We start from the raw sequence: 23,721 nt of genomic DNA on the forward strand, positions 1-23,721 counted from the left end.
CTTCAAATCTACTAAACCATGGATTTCATCTCAAGTTATTTTAGTTTTAATAAATGTTTTTAAAATGGAAAGGATGTTCAAGATTTCTAATTGGAATTTTATTTAAAAAGATTTCTACTGCTATTTTTTGAAAATACGGCATACCGTAACACCTATCGCTTGTATAAATAGTTTTTAAGATCAAAGCCACTCGAGTTAACTTGAAATACCCTATATCATTATTGCTATGGCAACTAAAAGGCCTAAAAACTGTTTTGATAATAAATTTGACAATTAAAATTTGCACCAGCGCTTTGAAAATATTTTAGAATCATTCAAAATATTTTTTTTGATAATATTTTATTTTTTAACTCGAGCTCCAAATTAAAAAAAATGCCCTTCAAAATATTCAGCTGACTAATAACTAATATGAGGTTAAGGCCTTTTATATTCGAGCACCTCAACAGTTGAGGAGGATGACTCGAAATTCCTGAAATATTTCAGAACGTATTTTAAATTTCAGTGCATTTCACTTGTTGCAATACAAAAGTTGGTAGTTTATAATTTTGATTGATTTTGGTTAGTTGACAAACTCGTTTTGAACATTAGAAGCATCTTAGGGAAGACGAGCCCCAAATTAAAAAAATCCCCTTCAAAATATTCAGCTAACTAATAACTAATATGAGGTTAACGCCGTTTATATTCGAGCACCTCAACAGTTGAGGAGGATGACTCGAAATTCCTGAAATACTTATTGGAAAACCATGGAACCGTGGAACTGAAACAAAATTACCAAATAAAATGTCTTTTTATTAACTTGAAAAATAATAATGACAAAACAAAAATTAAACCAAAAGACACAGTGATACTATATAAGTTGCTAAAGCCCAACGCTACTCCCTAATCACTTTATATTTGAACGTGGGAAAGGTGCGCAGCCTGAGGAGTTCCAGTTCCGTCTGCAAAACCAGAATTTCGTTATGATTTTGCTGAATCCTTTTCACCAGGGCGCTTCTCTTTAACATGCCTTTCATCCTGGAAAAAAAAATTGCGTTTGTTTTGATGTTGTTGGCTGTTGACCATATTCTACTCAAAAAGCAGTAGCCCTAGTACAGATCCCTGAGGCACTCCACACTTATTTGTTTCACTTTTTGAATGCATAGCCGTGACGTTTTTTTTTTTGTTACACAAATACGGTCTATTTACTTCAATTTATTGAAGGAGATCTCATGACCACATTTAACGTCTTTCGTAGTTTGCCAAACACAACAATAACCCTAAATGAAATGGCCTAAGAGGTCTACTGTAACCCTGAGGGAATTACTGCGCTTCAGAAATCTATACTGGAACTTGTCGCCCTGTATGTATTCTACGTTTTACAAGGTGTTCGAGGAGAAGTTTATAAGCGATATTGGTCTATAACTTGATACATGCGTTTTAGTTACACATTTATCAAATGGATGGACTATCGTATTCTTTAGCTCATCGGGAAATCTAGGGCTAAATTAACTAAAACTGCAATATTTAAATCCTTAACAATAAAAAAAAATTAAAATCAAAAATTTTATTTACGCATTTAGTATTTACATTATCATTACAATAGCAGAGAGTTTTGATTAAAAACAGACCTCTTTACTTTGCGATTAAAACTACCGAGAGAGTCAGAAAATAAATCAATATGCTCGTTAGTTGTGAGTAAAATATTTGTCAGCGAGCACATTCGATTCATAGGCGAGTGAATGCAATAGTTGGTCCTATGAAAATCAATGTTAAAGAGGAATATGAAAACCAACAGATGCCAGAAGATCTGGTGAATCAATAAAGTTATTAAGGATTTTGTATAATGTAGCGCCTACTCTCCAAAGATGTCAGATTCAAAAGCTTCATAATCTCCTCGTAGTTTATATCCTCAAATGACATTCCCAAATTAAAACCTATCCCTCTAAGGAACTTACGCTGCACACGCTCTATTCTTTCCTCGTGAATTGCATAGTATGGTTGCCAGACGCAGCTAGCATACTCTAAAATTGAACGCACAGCTCCCTATACGTAAAGATGTTCTCAAAACCCTTCGAAATCCGAAAAATAAGCCCAAGTAATCGAATAGCTCTGTTAGTCGTAAAATCAATGTGATATGTACTCCAAGATCTTTAACTGGGTTCTGTCTCCCGAGCGATCGAGATTTCAAATGAAAGTGTGAAAGTTACTGGATTTTTGGATCTGCCGAAGCTTACAATTTTGCACTTGTTTGTATTAAGAGTTAAATCGTTCTGTCTTTACCACAAAGGAAACCTATGAAGATCCTCCTGTAATCGATGACAGTCAAGAGGTGATGCTATAACCTTAAAAAGCTTTAGATCATCCACAAATGCAAGAAATTGGCAAAAGCGAAAAATATTTTTTAGGTCATTAATGAAGACATTAAAAAGGCATGTGGAAAGATGTCCCCCTCGTGGTACACCCGACGTCGCAACAGTCTCTAACGAAATGTAATTTTTAACTTTAACTGATTGCTTCCGGTTAGTGATATTACTGCGAAAGCAATTTAGAAGGTCTCCAAAGATTCCCATCCCTGAGAGATTCCTTACCAGAATGCCGTGGTCAACCCTGTCGGAGGCCTTGGAGAAGTCAGTATACATAGCATCTACTTGATACCCATTATCATTATTTAATTTACTGTGTCCTATTTATTTCCGTTCTCCTTTTAGTTTTATTTTTTTGCAGATTTAGTGTGAATAATTTTTTTTTCTTAGCATTTAGCAAGTTTGGCAGTAGTGCGATATTTAGATTTATTACCATTTATATCATTTCCGAAATAAAAACTTAAATTGGCAACAAGATGGTGCTCCTTATCATCAGTGAATTTTAGACAATCGATTGGGCAAAATGTCATCATATTGTAGCTGGCAAGGAGCCCGGATTTAAACTCACTGGACGAGATAGTATAAAAAAATAAGCCCATAGCAGTTTTCGTATTGCAACAACAAACCAACCAATTAAATGCGATAAATCATGCCAAAGAAAAATGGAATTTCATTTTTGAAAAGTTTCGTTCAAAGTTACTACTGCTTTAAAAATAAAATCTATAATTTTTACAGTATTTTAAATAAATAATACATCGAAGGTGGTAGACACTGATTCAGTAGAAATACTAAAAGGATGTCCAACTTCCGTCGTCTTTATTTTTAACTTACACAACGTTTCAGGTGTCTACAGGTTGAAATGTGGATCTTGTCCTAAAATTTATATTGGACAAACAGGTAGATCCTTCAAGAAACGTATTAACGAACATAAAAGAGCGTTTAAAAACAATAGCCTAGATTCTAATTATGCTACACACTTAAATACAGAAAAGCACATTTTTGACGACAATTTCGTGAAAATCTGAACTTTTAGCACTTATTTATTTCGTTAAATGGATTTTCATCAAGTTCAACTGTGGAAGTTTCTTTGAAAAATATGTAATAACTGTATTTACCAATCTTCTCTGGATTTGTAGATTCCTCCTGGATTAACTTTGATTTATCCAAAACCGACGCAGAAGGAATCCAGAATATTTGTAAATAGTATCACAGTGGCCTGTGGCAGTTTCTGATCTCGACTTACCTCGCGTCGAATATTTCTTTTTCCCTGGCCTCAAGCTCGTTATCCTTTTCAATCTTGAATAAGCAGACGTCCATGTTAACGTCCCCGATGGTCTTGTCCAGTCGTTCGGTGCTCTCTTTATAGGCCTTAATTTGCTTTTTCATCTTGATATACTTGTCCCTTCGGTCTTTGATTTTGTTCTCGTATGTGGCCGTGATCAATTCTATTTCCATCTCGTACGACTCAGTTTCCGTTTTCCTCCCTAAGCTTTTATTTTTTAAATAGGTCTGCATCTCCTTGGTGAACTGTAAAATTCAATTAAAATATAAAAATAATTAGAAATGCAGAAAGTTTTTTACTACACTTTTCCTTACTTTCTCTTATTTAAACTGATACTAAATTCAAGTACAAGTGAGATATATTTTCGAAATTCAAGGTTTGCAATTTCTGGAGACTGGAGAAGAAACTAATCTTAAGATACTAGAAAATTTTAATAAGGAATATTGTAAAATTACTGAAAAACTCGAATTTTGGAACCTTTACCCACCTTAACATTTTCTACGTCCTTTTTTTGTTCTATGTGGTCATTTATTTCCATCCTTAGCTTCATATGTTCCCATTCCGCTTGCATTACTCTTCTTCTGAAGCTCATGTTCTGGGTTATGGTTTTTAACTTCAGTTCTCCAGCATTCTAAAGATTGCGAAATGAACATAAGAATTGTGTCGCATATTTTAATTAATTTAAATGGTAAATACTTTGACAGGACGTTCAGAAAATTATGGTTATGTTAAGGAATTTACCAAAGAAATGCTGCTAGAGATGCTGGAAAAGAAACAATGGCAGAAAAAGAGCTGGAGGTAATGGAAACAACCGTAAATCAATTCAGCATATATTGGGATTTTTGCATTTTTCCGCTAACTAATTATGACAAATACGTAAGTGCTGGCACTCACCACGATAAGGTTATTGACTTCCTCGATTTCTTTCCGCGGAACCAAGATGGCGTCGCTAAAGTCGGTAAAAATATCGCCCGTAAGGGGAATTTCTACCAAACCCCTGCGAAGAACCACCTGAACTTGCTTATTGTGCATCAGGTGAAGTCGATCAGCTCGAGTCTGCTCCAGGTCTTCGTTCAGCTTCGCAATTTTCTCCCTTTGGGTTACAACGCGCTTGTGAAAAGTCGCAATCGTCGCCTCGCCGTCTGTGCTTTGAATTTGAGCGGCCCGAACCTGAAAGCACGCATTTCAAAAGAACAAGAACAAGACCTGCAAAGCACAGAGAAACTTAAGCGTTTTGGATTTGCCGATGGTGCGGTAATGTTTCTCAGAAACTACTTAAGTGACAGGACACAATACATATCCTACAATGGGTATACATCTGATAGATATTTCACAACATCAGGGGTGCCACAGGGTTTTAACTTAGGACCATTACTATTTCTTATTTTTATTAATGACGTTGTTTCAAATCTCAATGATACGCAGAACCTGTTATTTGCTGATTGTGTTACGAGATCAGTAGGTATACTCTTTGACTGGTGTATCTCAAATGAATTGAGTCTTAAAGTACATAAATGTAAAGTTTTAAGCTTCACTCTTAAGGAAGAAGCTATCGATTTTCAATATAGAATCTCAAATATTGTTCTCCCACGTGTTACACATACTAAAGATCTGGGCGTGTATTTCGATCATCATTTGAGGCTAACCGTAATTATGGTTTTATAGTACGCGACTGCAATTCTTTTACCGACAGTGCTGCTTTGAAGGCCCTGTATTTTAGCAATGTTCGATCTAAGTTTGAATACGCCTCGGTTGTGTGGAATCAGATTTACTCTTGTCATAGTTGGCCGGTCGATGGTGTACAGAAAAAGTTTTTGAAGTATCTAACCAAAACAGAAGGTGCGTATCCACCGAGAGACACAAAATACGAATTTTAATTGGAAAAATTTAATATGAATAGCCAGGGAAGGTAGGCGCATGTGCGACACAACATTATAGATCCGAATCTACTAAAGCATTTAGATATTCATGTACCACGGCTCAATTCGCGCACCAAAGACACCTTTCACTCTGTTCGGGCAAGAATAAACCTATTAAAAATTCTTCTATAGATACAGTATGTTCCAATCGTAATTGTGTTTCGGACGTGTGTGACGTATTTAACAGTGGACCGAGGGAATCGAGAAATACATGTTTGATGTCTAGTCGTCGCTAGCTAGAATCAACTTCTATGGTTATTCTAATTTCTTTGGAGCTCACTTTGTCAACCCGCTAGACCTACTTACTAGAATAGGTTAGGTTACATTATATTACATATTGTTACTCAACCCGAAATATGGGAGAGTGTTGACCACCTAAAGCTAAGGGTAAAAAAAATAGTTTTTTTTTGGATCTGACATACAAAACCTAGTTGGTTACTTCTAGCTAGTACTTACACACATATGAGCGCTTAATATTAATGGGAAGATTATCGTCATTACATTTTTGCATTTTTTATTTAATCTCATATATAAGTAATCATATCTTATCACCAATAGATCAATAGGCCAATTTTATTGGCAATAGGAAATGCAACGCTCTACAAGAATGGCCTCTTATACTTTTTTTGCCGATTCTCCATTCGAGACAGTCAGAAAAGACGTGAGTTTTTTACGCGAGTACCTTAACTTCAAATTCTATGCGCTGGCGACGGTGTTTGCATATCAAGGCCCACGTGTGCTCGTCTATTGCCGGTAGGAGAGGAGAAAACGAGTCTATTTGTTCCAGTGCGTTCATGTAATCAATACACTCCTGGGTCATAGCTACCGTTCTTTCGTTGGATATTATCCCCTTTGCCAATTCGTACATGAGAGTGGCGGTCGTGATGATTCGTAAATTCGCTTTCGGTCTTTTCCTACAACATTGACCAATGAGCTGTAACTTGCCGACAATGGCTTGAGAAAAGCACCACCAAAAGGATTTTATAAGTTCAAAAAAACCAAAAGTTTTTACGCCAGTTATACTACGACCGGAAGTAGTGTTTTTACAACCCGGTGATTTAATTTGCCTATTGTTTATTACTCCAAAACCGAATCTCCGCACCCTGCCGAACAGACCCGGACCCGTAACCATTCCAGGACCGTCCTAGGAATTTATCTACCTACATTAAACAAGCTGGATATAAAGATGTTATCTGTATCGTCAAGCAATAGCGAAACATGTACATAGAAAAATAACGTGAAAGTAAAAATTTATTACGATCTAATAATAGGTATAATAATAAAGTATCAGTCACTTAAAAAATCGTCACTGTCGCTAATGTCGTCACTTAATTCAATGATCAATTCCGCCACTAATTGTTCTCAATAAACATTTTCTTTTTTTATTACTCGTTGTACTACGTTGTATTACACACGAAATAAGTATGATTACTAATAAACTTAAACTGAGTAGTATACCAAAGCAAACAATATTAAACACAGGTAAGTATAAAATTATTTTCTATTACGAACCACCATTTTACCTGAATTTAAATTACGAAACTTTAGGTAATAATCTTGTTGCATCGTACATTTAATGACCACCCTTGGATAATCCCATTTACTTTCTTATATTTATGAACAGACCATAATCTCAAGATTTCATGTCCGTTTTGTTGTGCTATTGAACCGCGAAAGTAGAGAAACAAAAGGAGTTGCAGTAGACATAACCTCAATTGTGGCATCTCGGCTGCGTGTATGGGGGGCCCCCCGGGAGAGGAGGGAGCACCCGGTGATAGGGGACCCGAATGCTTCGCCCCCCTGCTGCCCCGGGTGCCCCCTCCTCGCCGTACGGCTGACACAATGACACAATGAGATCCGCATGCTGAAAGAACCGTCCTTGTCCAGAATAGCTCGTTGTGGGAAATTCCAGTCGGCAACTTCTAAGTGCTTCGAAGCCTTCTCGTCGTAACATAGATAACCGCGGAGCGTACTGGCTATACCGTGAGCCTTTCTAGCGTTCTTTTAACACAAATGGCGGCGTCGTGGATAAGCAGCCACGCGTCTCCTTGATTGATCATTATCTCGATCGTGTCATTATTAAGAAAATATTTCACGGATGATAGGTGCGACTTTCCACGCTTTGAATTGACTCGACAAATTTTCGTTTTCCGTGTATGTATGTTGATTGGATAACATAGTAGCCTAGCGAACGAAGAAATTGCGTGTTCGTCGGTGTAAGGCGTCCTTTGCAGGTACCCCTCGATCTCGTGACTGACTACCGAAAGTTTGTGGTTTGTTTGGGCCTTTATATTCGACGACCTGGTTAAAAATCAACTTTACGGTAGTTTTTTCAGCTCCAATCTGACGATGATTTCCTCGGCTCGGAAATTGACTGGTTCGAAAGTTTGATCTAGGAAGTGTAGCGTGTGTAGCGTAGATTTCTCGCTTGTTCACCGGCAAGTATGTTAGGTATTTCGGGGTTTCGTCGATCGCGTACCCCGGCGATCCACGGACAAAGCAATCTCGTAAATTGTATGTGAAGGTCTGTCGATGTAAAACGCGCCGGACGTTATGTTGCTACCTATATGTATGGTTCTCACTTTTATTATGTCCACAGATAAATCGGAACAGTGCACGTTGCGAGGTTCCAGAATTTTCTTATCGTTTTGTTGTTGGGCTTGATCGAGATCTCTTCTTTTAACTTTGTATTCTTCTCGACCGGTAGATTCTCGTTAATGTAGCTTTAAATGTCACTAATTTCGTACGACCCGAATGTGTAAATTTTTGATATCGCTTTTGAATTCGACGGGCGGTTTTAAGTTGCCGAAACTGTCCAAATAGTCGACATCCGTCCCCCTTCTTCCCCACATATTATTGTAGGCTACCCATTACGACTGAGGTCCAAATTAACTATATCACACTCTTTCGATCTGATTCGTTCGGGTAAGGTGTCTCGCATAAAGACAGTAAGGTATTTTTAACTTGCGTGCTGCCGCCACTAAGTCGACATCGTATAGGGTTCTGCTGGGCAGCTTTATAGGTTTTTTTTTTGCTTCTTCAGGTAGAGACCAAATCCGCCGTGAGGACTGCTTTTCAAAAATAACCCCGAACCGGTTTTCCCGATCTCTTCCATTGCGCGGTCGTGTCGAATATACTCCTCTAGTTTCTTTCGCGCGTCTTGCACATCGATGACTGATTTGGCAATGGCCCGAAGCGCCTCCGATGCTCCGCGCTGCAAAGTTTCCGGATTATCGTGGTGTTTTTTCTTTAACGCGCTGCGAACTTTTTTAACGATCCGTTGCCGAAATGAACCGGAGCGACGACGTGTCTGTTGCTGATTCCACTGTCTTGGTCGACCCATACCGAGCTTGCGTTTGGCTTTAACCGTGGCAGTGACAAGGAACGCCCCTGCTTTTGTACCAAACTTCGCGTCTTTCGCTTTTTTACTCGCTCCCAGGCACGCTTTTCCAACTCTTTATCCGCTTTGTAGCGATTGGTGTTGCGAATAAGCAATATCGTGTTCCTTACACGCCGCGTCCAAAGGATGGATTTCGTCTCCGGTCCGCAAAATTGATTTTTCTTTTTTTGCGTGGGGTAAGAATATCAAACGTTTCGTTTAAACCATCTCCTGTGTCGCAGGAAAACACGTGTGCATTATTAATCGTACTGATATGAAGGTTTCGTTTGAAACATTTTTTGCGGCGAAGGCAGGCGACGCGATGATCTCACCCGCCAAGGTTTCGTTCAAACATTTCGCCGCGACGTTATCAAGCGATGATGTCACCCAGCTGCTGCCGCACACCGTTCCGGTTTAAAAAGCAGGCGACGCTGCCACATTCCTAAGCGATGATGTCACCCAGCCGTCGAGTCTCGAATAGCAAAACGCGGCTTGATTGTGTTATTCGACCGTGTCCCCCAACGCTTTGTTTAAACAATCCCAAGGAAACGCGTTACTCATCGCGTTGGTAATTTCGTTTTTAACAACGCTTCCGCACACCGGCGACGCGGTGATCTCACCCGCTTTCAACGCGCCTCGTCGGGTGAGTCATCGCGTGTTCGAACGCTTTGTTTAAAACGAGACCGTTGGTAATTTCATTTTTAACATTTTGCCGCTGCCGCGCAGCGATCCGGTTAAAAGGCAAGCGACGCGGTGATCTCACCCGCGCGTAAACCAAGGTTTCTCTGTACCTGCTGAGTCGCAGTTAAGATTGTTTGGTGGATTATAGATTTCTATAGATTGTGGGGTTTTTGACTGGTAGAAAAATAGATTATATGTAAGAATTTTGATTTTAGCTAATAAGATTCGACGTCCGGTTTCATAATTATGTTCGGCAACTTCTGAAGAGTTTATTAGTCGTAGTCTTAAGGGTCCTTTCATGTTCTTGTTAAAAAATAAATGAAATTCATTTTTTGCGGTAGTATACGCGCCAATCAACTTTTTCCAGATCTCGGTAACGGTAGGTCCTACAGCGTCGACAAAAGACGATTTTTTTTTGTACGTTTCTCTGTTTTCCGTTCTCTGTATGGATTCAAACCGCGATAACTCGGCAACCGTTTGAGCTAGAGGGCTGTAATTTTGACCCTCTTATCATGAAAAAACGATATTCTAAAAACGAAATATGAGCCCGATCCGACCACGACAACCCCGCTTTTTTGTCACTTTTGTTTCAATTTTTCGGCTTCGCTATGGAACACGACAACCGTGCGAAATTTGAATCTATCAACTTGAAATTTTCTACGAGGGTAGAGACCGGGCTCCTAACGAAACCTATTGAAATTGAGAGGGATGCGTGATTGGGAAGTATTTTTTAAAATTCAAAAACCACTTTTTCTTTTAAACCAAAAAATGACTATATCTCGAAAACCGCTTATCGGATCGAAACAATTCACGAACGAGAAGATGCTGAATATGGATACCCATAAACTTTTATTCTTGATAATTTTTCTAAAATATACAGGTGTAGGTATTTCCAAAAAACTGATCCTTGAGTTACTCTCGCAAAGAAAATTGGCTGTTAGTTAAACACTGTTGTCCGGCCTACGGTTTTTTTTTACATGACAGTGTAGGCCGTAGAGACAGCTAAAATCCTTGTAGATAGAGCTCATTCACCTCCATCTTCAAAAAAAATGTCAATCTTTTCGTAGCAATGTAGGTATTTAAAAAAAATGAAAATGGAAATTTTTGAGCAGTATCACGATATCCATGAAAATTACAAATTGAGAATATTAACTAATGATGGGGGAGCTGGGAGACAGACTTTATGACATTTGCGAATAGACTCCATTGACCTCTAACTTCGGTAAAAATTTGAATCTTCTCGGAGAAACGTATATATTTTAAAAAATTAAAAACCTAAAATTTTTGAAGAAAAACATGATAAATATGAAAATATAAAATGCAAATATTAACCGAAAATGGTGGGTTGGGGGCGACATTATAGTATCCGCGGATGGTCCTCATTGATGTGCATCTTCCGTAGAAATTTCAACCCTCTCGGACCAATATATGTTGAGAAATAATCTTAAAATCTCATTTTAAATGGAAAAATCAGCTTAAAAATTAATGATCAATTTTGAACGTTTTATATCTTATTTATTTATAATTTTGAGAAATTGAAATTTATACGTTAAATACTTTGGTCATTCCTCTATTTAATGATACTAAAACGATTCCCACAAGTTACACCGTTTGCCGTCGGGAGCAGTTTATGTGTGAGGATGCAAATTTTTAAAAAATAATTAATAATATTTAAATGGAATGGACTGGGGGAACTTTATGGTGTCTGTGAATAGACCTCATTGACCTCCATCTTCGATAAAAATTTCAACCTTCTCGGAGCAACGTAAGTATTTTAGAAAATTAAAAATCTAAATTTTTATGGAAAATTATGACGAACATCAAAACAATAAATCGAAAATATTAACTAAAAAAGGGGGATGTTGGGCGGATTTTATAGTATCTGCGAATAGACCTTATTGACCTCCATCTTGAAAAAAAATTTCAACCCTCTTGGAGCAACGTAAGTATTTTAAAAAAACCCTAGAAATGTAAATATTCCGAGAATAATGTTTCTAATTCAGGAGTAGGCTATGAGAATTATTTGTATCCTTTATTTTGATTGGTTCAGCGATTATACATGCCATTTTCTTAAGCTTTATTCCTATTGGTCTATGCGTTTGACTATAAATAGTAAACTCTGCATGTCGTCGAAGACTCGTTATATTATAGATTTTCGTTGGAATAACCGTTGTCATTACGACGGTATCGAAACGTAAAATATTTTAAGATTTTTAAGAAAATTCCGGGGGTTTTGAGATGCGCTGAAGACGTGGCAGTGATCTAAAATTGTGTCCGACGTTGCGTTTTAGCAGGAAGCCATCTTCAGAGCACTAATTCGTAATATTTGGAATTTGAAGGTGGTTCCGGCGGGTTTGAGGTACGCTGAACACGATGTAATGATTTAAAGTTGTGTCAGACGTTTCGTTTTAGCAGGAAGCCATTTTCAGAGCACTAATTTGTGATAATTATAATTCAGTGGTGGTTCCGGGGGTTTAAGGTACACCGAAGACGATGCAATGATTTAGTGTTTCGTTTTAGCCGGAAGCCATCTTCACTAATTCGTAATTATAATTGGAATTTGAAGGTGGTTCCGGGCGTTTCCGATAATATATTAATTAATATAATAATTAATATATTAATTAATATTACATAGTATTGCATGGTTTCAGAAAACAAGTAGTTTTTTGAAAACCATTTACTCCATTTCGAACATTGTTGGAATTATATACAGGGTACGTCGTTTGCGGGGAAAAAATTCTAACAGATCCTAGAAATTTCCGCTTTTGTGGGTGAATTACCAAAAACTGTTAAAGATGTGATAATTTGATATTAACAGTATAGTAAACTGTATCGAGAAAGTTTAAGGCTTCGTCTATAATATAGGGGACGCGAGATATTTGAAAAAATATAATTTTAAATTGCAATTACCAGTACAAATTTTAATATTTACCGAAGTGTGCCGTAACTTTGAAGTGTATTCACAATCAAATTACATTGATTTTGCGAAAGATCCATAGTGGTCCGTAGGAGCACGATAGAAAAGCATTGGGTCCCTACAAAATTCCGCGAAGCGCCTTCTTTTTAAAACAAAACGCTGATTCGCGCTATTTGCGACGAACTTGCCCCGCTCACCGACGATTTTCCGAAAGCAAGCTTATTATTTTTCCACCGATATCTTTAGCATATTCATGAAATGCTTTATACTCCTGGTATCTCAAACGCAATTTTGTCTTTGATGTTCTGATTTTTCAACAATTGTTAAATCTGGTTTTGACTTTATAAGGGGTGTTTTTTTTCGATGTATAGAACTTTAAGTTGCAATAAAACAACGATGGATTATTCGATCGATATGAATTTTATTTATCCGAAAGATCCGCGGATGTAGTCCAATCTGGACGTCCAATTTTCGATGATTTTTTCCAACATTTGTGGCAGTATATCGGCAATAACACGGCGAATGTTGTCTTCCAAATGGCCAAGCGTTTGTGGCTTATCCGCATAGACCAATGACTTTACATAGCCCCACGGAAAGTAGTCTAGCGGTGTTAAATCACAAGATTTTCTCTTCTTTCAATAAATCGATTGTGGCACGAGCTGTGTGACATGTTGCGCCGCCTTGTTGAAACCACATCTCCTGGACATCATGGTTATTCAATTCAGGAATGAAAGAGTTCGTAATCATAGCTCTATACCGATCACCATTCACTGTAACATTCTAGCCATCATCGTTTTTGGAGAAGTACGGACCAATGATTCCACCAGCCCATAAAGCGCACCAAACAGTCAGTTTTTCTGGATGTAACGGTGTTGCGACATACACTTGAGGATTAGCTTTTTGTTTGTTGACGTAGCCAACGGTAATCTCGTTTTGGGCCCATTCGACGAATCTACGCCTTACTTGATGATCGTTTGGCTTCAATTCTTGCACGTAAACCAAGATTCTTCAGCAAAATCTTCCATAAAGTGCTGTGCTCGACGGCGGATGGACTCATTCGGGTCTTCCTCAATGCTACGCTCTACAGCAGCAATAGCTTCTTCTGTACGCACACCGTACGGCATCTCTGGGGATGCGAGTTATCAATAATAGTAAACGTGGTGCGAAACCGTTCCATGGTTAATCGAATTAACTGCTCTGATGGACGATTTTGTCGACGAAAAAATGGATGCAGTGCGTGATACGCATTGCGCACAGAACCATTATTTTCGAAATAAAATTCCACTATTTGCAAGCGTTGTTCAGGCGTGAGTCTGTTCATGATGAATTGCCAAACCAAACTGAGAATAAATCACTTGACAGCTGTTAAATCGGTCGCCATCTTGAACAGTAATGCCAACTAAAAGTTCTATACATCGAAAAAAAAAACACCCATTATTTCTTTTGATATGCGGTCAGTGATGTTTTGAATGCAAGGAAGGTTGTCGTGAAGAGTATTTTCTGACGGAAGATTTAATACCTTTAATGTGGAAATTATTAGAAATATCAGATTTAAGGTGTTCTAATTCTGGTTTCCGTTGACGATAGTCGATGATTTATGGGTCCGATGACGATGTGACGATGAATTAAGGTATCGGTATGCGTGCATAGATTTCCTGCAAACAGAAGGAATGGGAGATTGTTATAAGTTTCCAATTCAGTGGTAAAACATACGTTCGGGTGTATAAAGTTGAAATGGCTAAAAGGCCAAATAATAAAAGTGTCATCCACGTAGCGTTTCCATAATTTCGGTTTAAGATGATAGGTGTCGAGGGCTTTCTTCTCAAAGGTTTCCATAAATATATTCGCGATGACTGACGATAATAGAAAACCGATAGCAAGATGGGAAGGTTCAGTTTCAGATTCTCGTCAGCAATTTTGGTTTGTAAATAACCGACGTATTTCCTCTTACATTCCAACCATATTATTTCAACAGCTGACAACGATATAAATACATTCTTAGTATTTTGTTTGTGGCCGAGAGATTTCATATTTTGTCCGATGACCCTTTATGTGAAGTCAATGTTTATTTTCTTTTAACGATCCAATCAACCTCCTCTAAAGGGCCGTAATGAGAACCACATCATCAATTTGCTGAAGGATTCTATTTTTAGTGATTGCTGATTATATCTTACAGCTTACAAAGTCGCAACAAATCAATATCAATTTTGACGAAAGACACATAAACAAAACCGTTATTGACTTTTCTTAACGACATATATAGATTAAACAAAAATAACCCAAAAAATGACGTCATTCAAGAAGGTTCAATTACCACTTACCTGTAATATTTTATCGCCTGTTCCTGCACTACCGGTGACATGGCCTGGAAATCTTTCCTGTAGGCCTTTTCTAACGCCTTCTCTCTAATCTGCATATTTTCCAGATTCGTTTTGCATTCCGCCAAGGCTTCTTGCATGAAAGCGATAATCTTGAGGTTCTCGTCAACGGCGTTCTCGTATTGCTTGATCGTTTGTCTTCAAAACCAGATAAACATAATATCGTTGCACCTAGATGTTCACATGTACCGTGTGTTCAATTTATCTTTTTCTTTACTTTTTTTGTTTTTAGAGATGTCAAGGTAAACAAAAAAATGTAATGTAGGGTTGTAATGTAAGGAGTGATATGCTTCAAATATACTTTCTGACTAATAAAAGTGCAACCGTAGCCCATCGTCAGTAGATCAGACTTTATCCAGAGCACAGAGGCAACGAAATTTGCAGAAAATGGTGACGTATTCAATGCTGAAAAGGTATGCCGGAATCATAATGTTTTAAATGAAGAAAATAAAAATAAGGCAAACATATTTGGATTCTATGAAGCACATAAATATTTCACTGGAAACAATATACCCTTCTCGCGGATACAATAAATGGACCAGTTTCTTTTAATGCGTCTTGTTCAATACTCCTCTAAGCTTGCACTTTAATTTTGAAGGCTCGGATGAATCCATAATTAAATCGCGAACAAAAATACCGAGCGAACTATTTTCTCAAGCAATATTATTGAGGGCAAAAGTGAGTCATATGAAAACAACACGACAAAAAGTTCCCTATCAAGTACCACGTTCTTTATACCAGAGGTCGCATTGAAGAATGTCTCAGAAATCACTTACATTATATTCCGTTCTTTTTCGTCGATTTCAATTCGAAGATTTTGATTGACTCTGGCCCTATTCACTTGCAGGTTTTCTTGGTTCATGCCCGAGTCGATGTAAAACTTGAACTTGGTGCATTCGTACAGTTTGCGATTGAACTTTCTTATACTGTCTCTCAAGCCGGTGCTCAGTTTCGAAAATTCCGTCTCGAGCAACGACTTGTACTTTTCACGATCGACATTTAACTGCACGACTTTTATTTCGTAGTCCCTAACCGCTCGCAAATCGTCCTCGTTATAGTCTTCTGGTGACTTCTCAATCTAAAAGTTACAAACGAACTATGAGCAGCTAGAATCCTGAAAATGCTACTAGCTACGAACTACGATGATTATTAGTCACAAGGAAACACGCGAAATACACAACACATAAAGAACCGAGAAGATGCAAACTGCGGACCACTATGGAACTTTCGCAAAATCGATGTAATTTGATTGTGAATATATAAAGTGTCCTTCATATCTCGTCGAACTTCAAAGTTACGCCAAACTTCAGTAAATATGAAAATTTTTACTGGTAATTGCAATTTAAAATTATATTTTTTCAAATATCTCGAGAGTAGTTATTCTAACGCGGGACTGTGACGATTCATGTTCCATCAGCAGTGTACCAAAGCTAGTTCTTCGTAAGGGGTCATGTAAAAGAAGTAAAGGTCACGCCGAAGAAGTGGAAATTGTCACCATTAAGGTGTACACCTGTGTGACAGGTGTATGGGGACCCCTGGGGTACCTAATCAAGGTGTCGCTAATTACACCTGTGTCGAGGTGTGACGTCATAGTGCCTTTTTGGCACCTCCCCTAGGGGAAAAAGTGGTGTCACTGATTAAAAAAAAAACGATGTCATAGTGCCCGTCGCTAGTGCCTTTTTGGCAATTCCACCCCCCGCAAGGGGTTAGTGCCTTTTTGGCAAATTCACTCCCGGTAAAAAAGGGGTTCGTAAAAAAAAATAAATTTCGTAGTGCCTTTTCGGCACTACGGGGTGGGGGTGCGAGGTGAGAAATTTTTGAGAGCCGAAAAAAGCGACCGATGTCTCGGGCGGGATTCGAACCTCGAACCTTCCGATAAACGCCGCCGACGCGCTTTTCCCCTAGCCTAACCGGGCCGACACATTATCGGGTCGTTTATGCGCGCTGCCTAGCCGACGACGACGACTATAAAAGGTCGTCGAGGTCAATATAATTAAATAAATGTGCACCGATAAAATTTATGATTTATTGAAAATATTTACAAAGTATTGACATTCGATATAAATTTGCTAAACACCGTACGACAATAACTTGACTCCCGATATAAAATTTATTGTTGGAATTGTCTACATTGAGAATTGTATTGAAAGTAACAAAGTCGATCAATCCGACCGCATAACTTTTTGAATCGTCCAAAACGATGGGAGGATATATTTTAGACGAAAGTATTGAGTGTTTACCAGATAATGTACCGACCGATCTGTGCAAAGGTTATCGGATTAATGAATGACAGTTTGCTAATAATAAATAATTTATTCGGAAAGAAAACGTAAACATAGCTGACCACAATTCACGATATTAAATTTTTGATAAACATCGTAATTGTGTCGTATATTGCACGGTCCATTCGATTTGAAATATGCCAATGCTTCCAGTGGCGGAGGTAGATTTCCATAAGTGTCAAAATAGATGATACTAGGTCCCTGTTTTTTGTAACATGTCCAGTGGGTTCCGGTTCCGCTTCTACTGTCCAAGTTGATTATACCTCGTTCATTTTTTCTTATTTTTCTGGGCAGATTATCTCTCATAAAAACACCCCTAAACCAGGGTATGTTCAACAACTTTTTAGCATACTTTTCCAACTGAATATTCGTTAACGGATAATCGTTAGATATTTGCTTCTTATTCATTTTATTAATTTGTACTGCAATTGCGACGCCGGTACTAAGCTTACTATTTATTTGTTAACGGTTATACGGCTTAAGAAAAAGTCCCATTCCTGTTTTATACGGTTTTAAGTATATGCCTTTACCTATTGCGATCGCTTCCATGGTTTTGTTGTGACGTTGCGATTCTTGCAATTGTTTCGTTGCCGATTTCGCATCGTTTATAGCTTTCGCGATACCCGCAGCTCCACCGGAAAGAGCACCGAGCGCCGAAAGTCCAGCAAATATCGGAATGAGCGGTAAAACACAACCCGTTTTTGGTATCGGTACGATACGATTAGCTTTCATTTTATTTTTTAAACTCTGAGCCGCCTTTAATGCGACACGAATTGCATCACGAAAAGTACTAGGTTTTTGTTTAATAACGTGTTTTTTAATTTGTTCAGTAGAATTTGTAAAGCCAATTTTTTTCTCTCGTCGCCGTCGCCGTCGTCGTCGTTGTATCGCACTTGTTTTACGTTTTCTTGCATTAGTGTTTTTTCTTCTGACCATTGTACCAATTACAACTTCTAATTAGTACTGAAAGTGTTTTCCATGTTTATTCACTATTTATATTTTCAAGTTTTTTAGGTGGTGTGTATACGCAATTGTCGTCGTCGTCGTCGCCGTCGTCGTCATTGTCGAGACTTAATTTTCATTTTCTATTATCAATATTCGGTATTTTCGATAGAATCATCAATTTCTATGTTTTTCTCATTATCTTCTTCGTTTAATCTTTTTGTCCTTTTTATTTCATTTCTATCAATCGTGGCAGCTTTTCTTTTCCGATTATGAACTAATTCGATACGAGGTTTCTTTTTTGAAATTTCATTATCTTCATCATCATTTAGAGTGCTTTTACGTCGAATTCTATCTAATCGTCTGCGATATCAAAATCTTTCTTATCTTCATATGTCCGTTGTTTCGATTTGCTGTTTTCTTTTCGCTGCTGTGTCTTCTTTTTCTTCTTTTGGCTGCAAATATTCTTTTTCTCTTTCTGATTTTTCATCTTGGGTAAAGAATCCACAATTTCGTATAAACTTTTTTTAGTTTTTTGTAGTTTTTTTAAACAAGTTTGAATTAATCTCCTGGAACGGTAATAGTAACCACCACCGCCGCGGTCTGTATTTTGAATGCCCATACCGAGTTTTAATTTTGTTTTCATTGCCGCCGTTACTCCTAAAGCGGCAATTTTCTCCTTCCACCCGGAATTTTTAGCTTTAAATCTGGCTAAAGCCTTGGAAGCTAATACTTTATCTGCCTCGATACATTTGTTTAAATCACTTTCCGTTGAATAGGCGATATCGTGTTGTTTGCATGCATCGTCCAAACTCGTTTATGCCGGAATCGTTTATAGCGAAACGTTTTTCAGCTTTTGTACCGGGGCCGCACCAATTATACCCCGGAATATGCATTTCAAAAGGCAATTTGTTGATTACCGTATTTAATAAACAGTTACCTGATGCGTAACATTTCATGCTGACAATCGTGTGTGTTCGTTTACAATCACATTATGCAACTTATTAAACAAAGTACAAAAAAAAATCTTACAAGAGGCATGGTAAATTGTTTCCCGCAACAATAAGATGTATTATCGTGGGTCCTTCGAATTGCGGTAAAACTAACGTGATGATTAATTTAATCGAACAGGAGGACGGTGTAAAATTTGAAAACGTATACATTTATTCGCGATCTTTGAACCAACCAAAATATATTTACCTCGATCAACTACTGAAATCAATAAAAGGTATTCGATATTTTACATTTACAACGATCATATCGGTACCGATATGACTTTTGAACGTTTTAAAGAAATGCGTGCTTTATGCTGGAACGAAGCGTTTAGTTTTCTAACTATATTTAAAGACTGCGATATTAACCAAGGAGGTCGATATAGGAAAACATTTGATTGCTTCATACATTTCTAATCGTCCTATCGCGGCGGCCTGATCAAGAGCTGTTTTAAACCTGTTCAGGAGCTGCTTAGGTCCCCGATCAAAAGTTGTTTACACCTGATCAGAGAGAGTTGTTACTATAAAGGTTATTCACTAGTGGTTCTACATTCAGAACGTAACTTGCTATAGACTGTGATATCGAGCACTATGATCAGTCAACAAAATGATAACGTTTAAAAAAAAACGATTAATTTCTAAACGTAAGGATATAAGAAAAAAACTTGAACAATTAAAACATGGTGAAATGATGCAAGAGACAATGTTTAAGCCTATTACAAAACGATTGAAAAATATCGAGTCTTCTTTGCAAAATTCAGCAACAACAACGCCAGCAACGACGACGACGACTCTAGTAAGTGATGTAACACAAACTACTCCAAAGTATCATCCTCCCGTAAAAGTGGAGGAGCCCGCCGCCACAGCAGAAGAACAAACTTTACCATTATCAGTAATTCAAAAGAAACGAAAAATATTGCCTAGACAGTTATCATTTAATTCGACTCCTATTAGTAATTTCGATTCACCGAGTGAAATGAAACAATCAATTATAGATGAAATTGATTCAGATTATGAAGACAACGTAGTAAACGTAGACAAGGAATCTACTAGTCGATTTGAAGATATCGGACAAGTGTCTTTTATTGAATATTTGGATCAATACGATCGTTATTTAAAGGGTAGATCATAGTATATCCGGAGTAATGGATGCAAATCCATGTAATTTAAAAACACCCAAGGCTCCAATTTATTTATTCTTTATAATGTAGGTTCCATTTGAAATTTGAATTTTGCCACTGCCTAATAGGAGCTCTGAGGATTGCTTTAAGTTGCTAGGTGTTTTGTTATATTGTAAGTCATTTTTTAGAGGCCACTCGAATGTTGGGTTTTATTTTAAGAAATTTTTATACAGTTCCATAAAAAAATTCAAGTTGATAGATATCTGGACTATTTGGTGGCCACCTCAATGAACCATATCTTCCTTAACAAGCCCTCTCGTCAAAGAAAAACCTCAAAATGTCATACAATGAATAGTCACGTTTGTAATTTTTAGTACGGACACTCTCAATAAATTTATGCCACTTCTGATCTAATCTCAACCTTTCGTTGTCACCAAAAGTTCGAATTTTAAAACTGAAGAAATATCTAGAGTGCCGCTTATGTACCGACGAAGCAACCAGGCATTTTCATCGAGATACTAAACACCTGCCAACCACACAAGTGTAATATATCAGTCTACAGGTAACAAAATGACGCCTTAAGTGTTACCAAAAAAATCGCTGCACAAATCAGAAAGTATTAAGAAAAGGATCGTTGTTGTTGGGTCCGTTATTGTAAATTTAGGTTGACACGCGGGACTTCACTACTGTGACAACTTACAAGGTGGTCCTAATAAAGTTCGCTAACTCTTCTACCTAAGAACGATTGAAAAATAGGTTAAATAAACAACTTGCATAGTTTCATGTAGATTTCTTAATTTTAATTTTTTAAGTTATAATTAAATTAATTAACATCTCATATTTTCATTAAAATCTTTGCAAATTTTCGTTATTTGCTATTTCTATTTTCTCCATTATTTTTTTTGTCATGGTGTAAGCGACGAGACCATTTTTGTTTGTTAAAATAACAATAACAAATAACTAAGTTAGATGGCATGAAACTGTCAAATATTGATTTTTCCAAACCTCCAAACCATAGGTCGACGTTTTTTAGAAGTAACCACAATTGATAAACTCTATAAGCAAAATGTTTCATAAACAAAGAACGCAAGATAATAACACTCTTAAAACTAATTTTATAGTTTTGTTGGTTAGAAGTTTACAGTGTTTTGTGTCCTGAAAGAAAAATGAATCTGGAAAATTTAGTCTGTCAAGGGGAGGAACGCGCATACGTAAAGGTGTCATCGGAATTTTGAATGAAAAAGCATCTGAATTAAATGTGCAAAATGATGATCCTTTGTAATCCTTTGCATCATCCACCAACAGAAAAATCAATTTATTTTCAGCTAAATATGATATTTTTGAAAGTCAAATTGCTAAACCAAAAAAATCCTGAAACGGCTTTACGAGTCTAAAACCTTAAATGAATATGTGACGGCCCAATTGAATGATTTAAGTTTGTATAAACTTAACACGACGTCACAACTTTTGATTGAAGTTCTGATGAAGTTTAAACGAAACTGTATTTGTTAATCTCGCTAGTATAAACTATATATAACTATATATAACGTACCATGCAATTTGGTTTGGGTACATCCTTTTTTAATTCATCTTCCCACCTGACCTCCAAAACGCCATTCATCATGGCCATCAACGCTCTTTCCCGAAAATCGTCAGCCATCAGCAGTCGTCTGACTCTTTCTTCTTCTAGTCGTTTTGCGTCCAGTATTGCCTGCTCGCTCGGGGAAATATAAGGCCGTATGGAAATTTCATTTTCTGCCACCGAGAGCACTGTCGTTGGATTTTCAGTCTACAAAGGAATATCCGCAATTACATTTGCCTCCAAAAGAAAAAAAAAACAACTCTAGAAGACATCTTCGCTAACCTTATATCTGAAAAATCAGAAATCTGAGTTCCCAAAATATTAATCAAATACGGGAAGCACTTATTGGTCCAAATTTGAATTATACATCCACGGATGTTAACAAAATATATGTAGATTTTATAGGACTTGTACAGGGAGCGCTTGATAGAATATCTCCGCTCCGCAAGACCCAACCAAGAAAATATCCGTGGTTTTCATGTGCGATATGACAGGCGCAACATGTTAGGGACATTGCTTACAAAAAGTTTAAATACACCAAATGTGAAAAGGGCTGGGAAGAATATAAAAGAAAAAGAAATAACGTTATTTCAGTTATCAGAAATGATAAACAAAGATACTATAACCAAAAAATTGATGATTGCAAGGGAAATGGAAAGAAAATGTGTCAGACATTAAAAGGACTTAAATAAAAATAAAAAAGCAGATTTTACCAATATTGATTTTGGACATTACAGTGACAAAGAAGAAGAAAACATGAATAACTTTTATGCCGATAGCTTAAATGAAATAGCAGAGAGTATAGAAAAGAAGCAATCGCACTCTGTGTGTGACATGGTCAGCTGTAGCTTGTCTTGCTTTAAAAAAATAACGAAATCGGAGCTTGAAAAAACTGTAAATAACCTAAAAAATAGAAGTACAAGTGATTCTATTCTAAATATTAAGCTCGTCAAGGATTTATTTTGTGTAATAGGTTATCCGTTCTTATATTTGGTGAATGCGTCTTTAAGTGTTAAAACCAAAAACACCCGGTGATTTTCGACCAATTAACTTGCCGCCAGTAGTGGATAAAATCCTGGAAACGATAGTGTGTGGGCAGTTGAGAGACTACCTGGAGCGAAACTGCCTACTCTACAGTGGACAGTCTGGTTTCAGGAGCAAACACTCGTGCGAATCTGCGTTGCAATATATATGTGCAGTGTGGCGGAAAGACATGAATGAATCTAAACTAACTCTGAGGGTTTTTGTAGATTTTAAACGTGCATTTGAGACTATTGACAGGGACATTCTTATTACAAAATTATGTTTATATGGCATTGAAGACTCTGCACTAGAATGGATAAAGAACTGATAGATCTCACCAGACTAAAATTAATAATAATGTTTCTGTCATAGGGATAACAGATGTTGAATATCCATGCAAAAAAAGTGGTAAGAAAATAGGGTTTTTTAACCGTGTATCGCGCTTTTTATCGCAGTGGACTAGGATGTTAGTGTATAATAGTATAATTTTGCCTAATTTTTCATATGTTTGATCAGTGCTTATATCTTGTACAAAAGAAGATTTAAATAAGTTACAGTTACAACAAAATAGGGTTATGAGAATCATCAACTGTGATAGATATACTCCTATAAAGAGTATGTTAGACCAGCTAAATTGGCTAAATGTCGGGCAGTTCATTAGAAGAACAAGTTTAATGTTGGTTTATGGAATTGCGCACGATCACCAACCAGGCTATCTTAAATTATGGTTGTAAAAAAGGTCAAATTTTATCGATATAATATACGTTCCAATCAGCACTTCAATGTTTCTATGGTAAAAACAACAAATTTACAGAAAACTCCATTCTACGATGGCGTTTGTAATTTTAATGAACTGCCGGATAATATTAAGGGCGCGCCTT

General features: G+C 37.2%; 1 protein-coding gene across 1 annotated transcript in view; it reads right to left on the reverse strand.

The window, feature by feature from the left end:
* Positions 1–846: 846 nt before the first annotated feature.
* LOC132707675 (cilia- and flagella-associated protein 43) overlaps positions 847–23,721 on the reverse strand; it is a 41,728-nt gene continuing 18,853 nt past the window's right edge. The window contains exons 12-19 of the mRNA XM_060679599.1: positions 21,788–22,024; positions 15,675–15,976; positions 14,842–15,036; positions 6,226–6,457; positions 4,519–4,794; positions 4,112–4,255; positions 3,586–3,869; positions 847–1,014 (exon numbers count right to left, since the gene is read on the reverse strand). Of these exons, the coding sequence (XP_060535582.1) occupies positions 873–1,014; positions 3,586–3,869; positions 4,112–4,255; positions 4,519–4,794; positions 6,226–6,457; positions 14,842–15,036; positions 15,675–15,976; positions 21,788–22,024 (1,812 nt within the window). The 3' untranslated portion in view covers positions 847–872. The remainder of the gene's footprint in view (positions 1,015–3,585; positions 3,870–4,111; positions 4,256–4,518; positions 4,795–6,225; positions 6,458–14,841; positions 15,037–15,674; positions 15,977–21,787; positions 22,025–23,721) is intronic.

The sequence above is a fragment of the Cylas formicarius genome, unplaced genomic scaffold (assembly GCF_029955315.1).
Source record: "Cylas formicarius isolate icCylForm1 unplaced genomic scaffold, icCylForm1.1 PGA_scaffold_9__14_contigs__length_23061073, whole genome shotgun sequence".
NCBI classification, from domain to species: domain Eukaryota; kingdom Metazoa; phylum Arthropoda; class Insecta; order Coleoptera; family Brentidae; genus Cylas; species Cylas formicarius.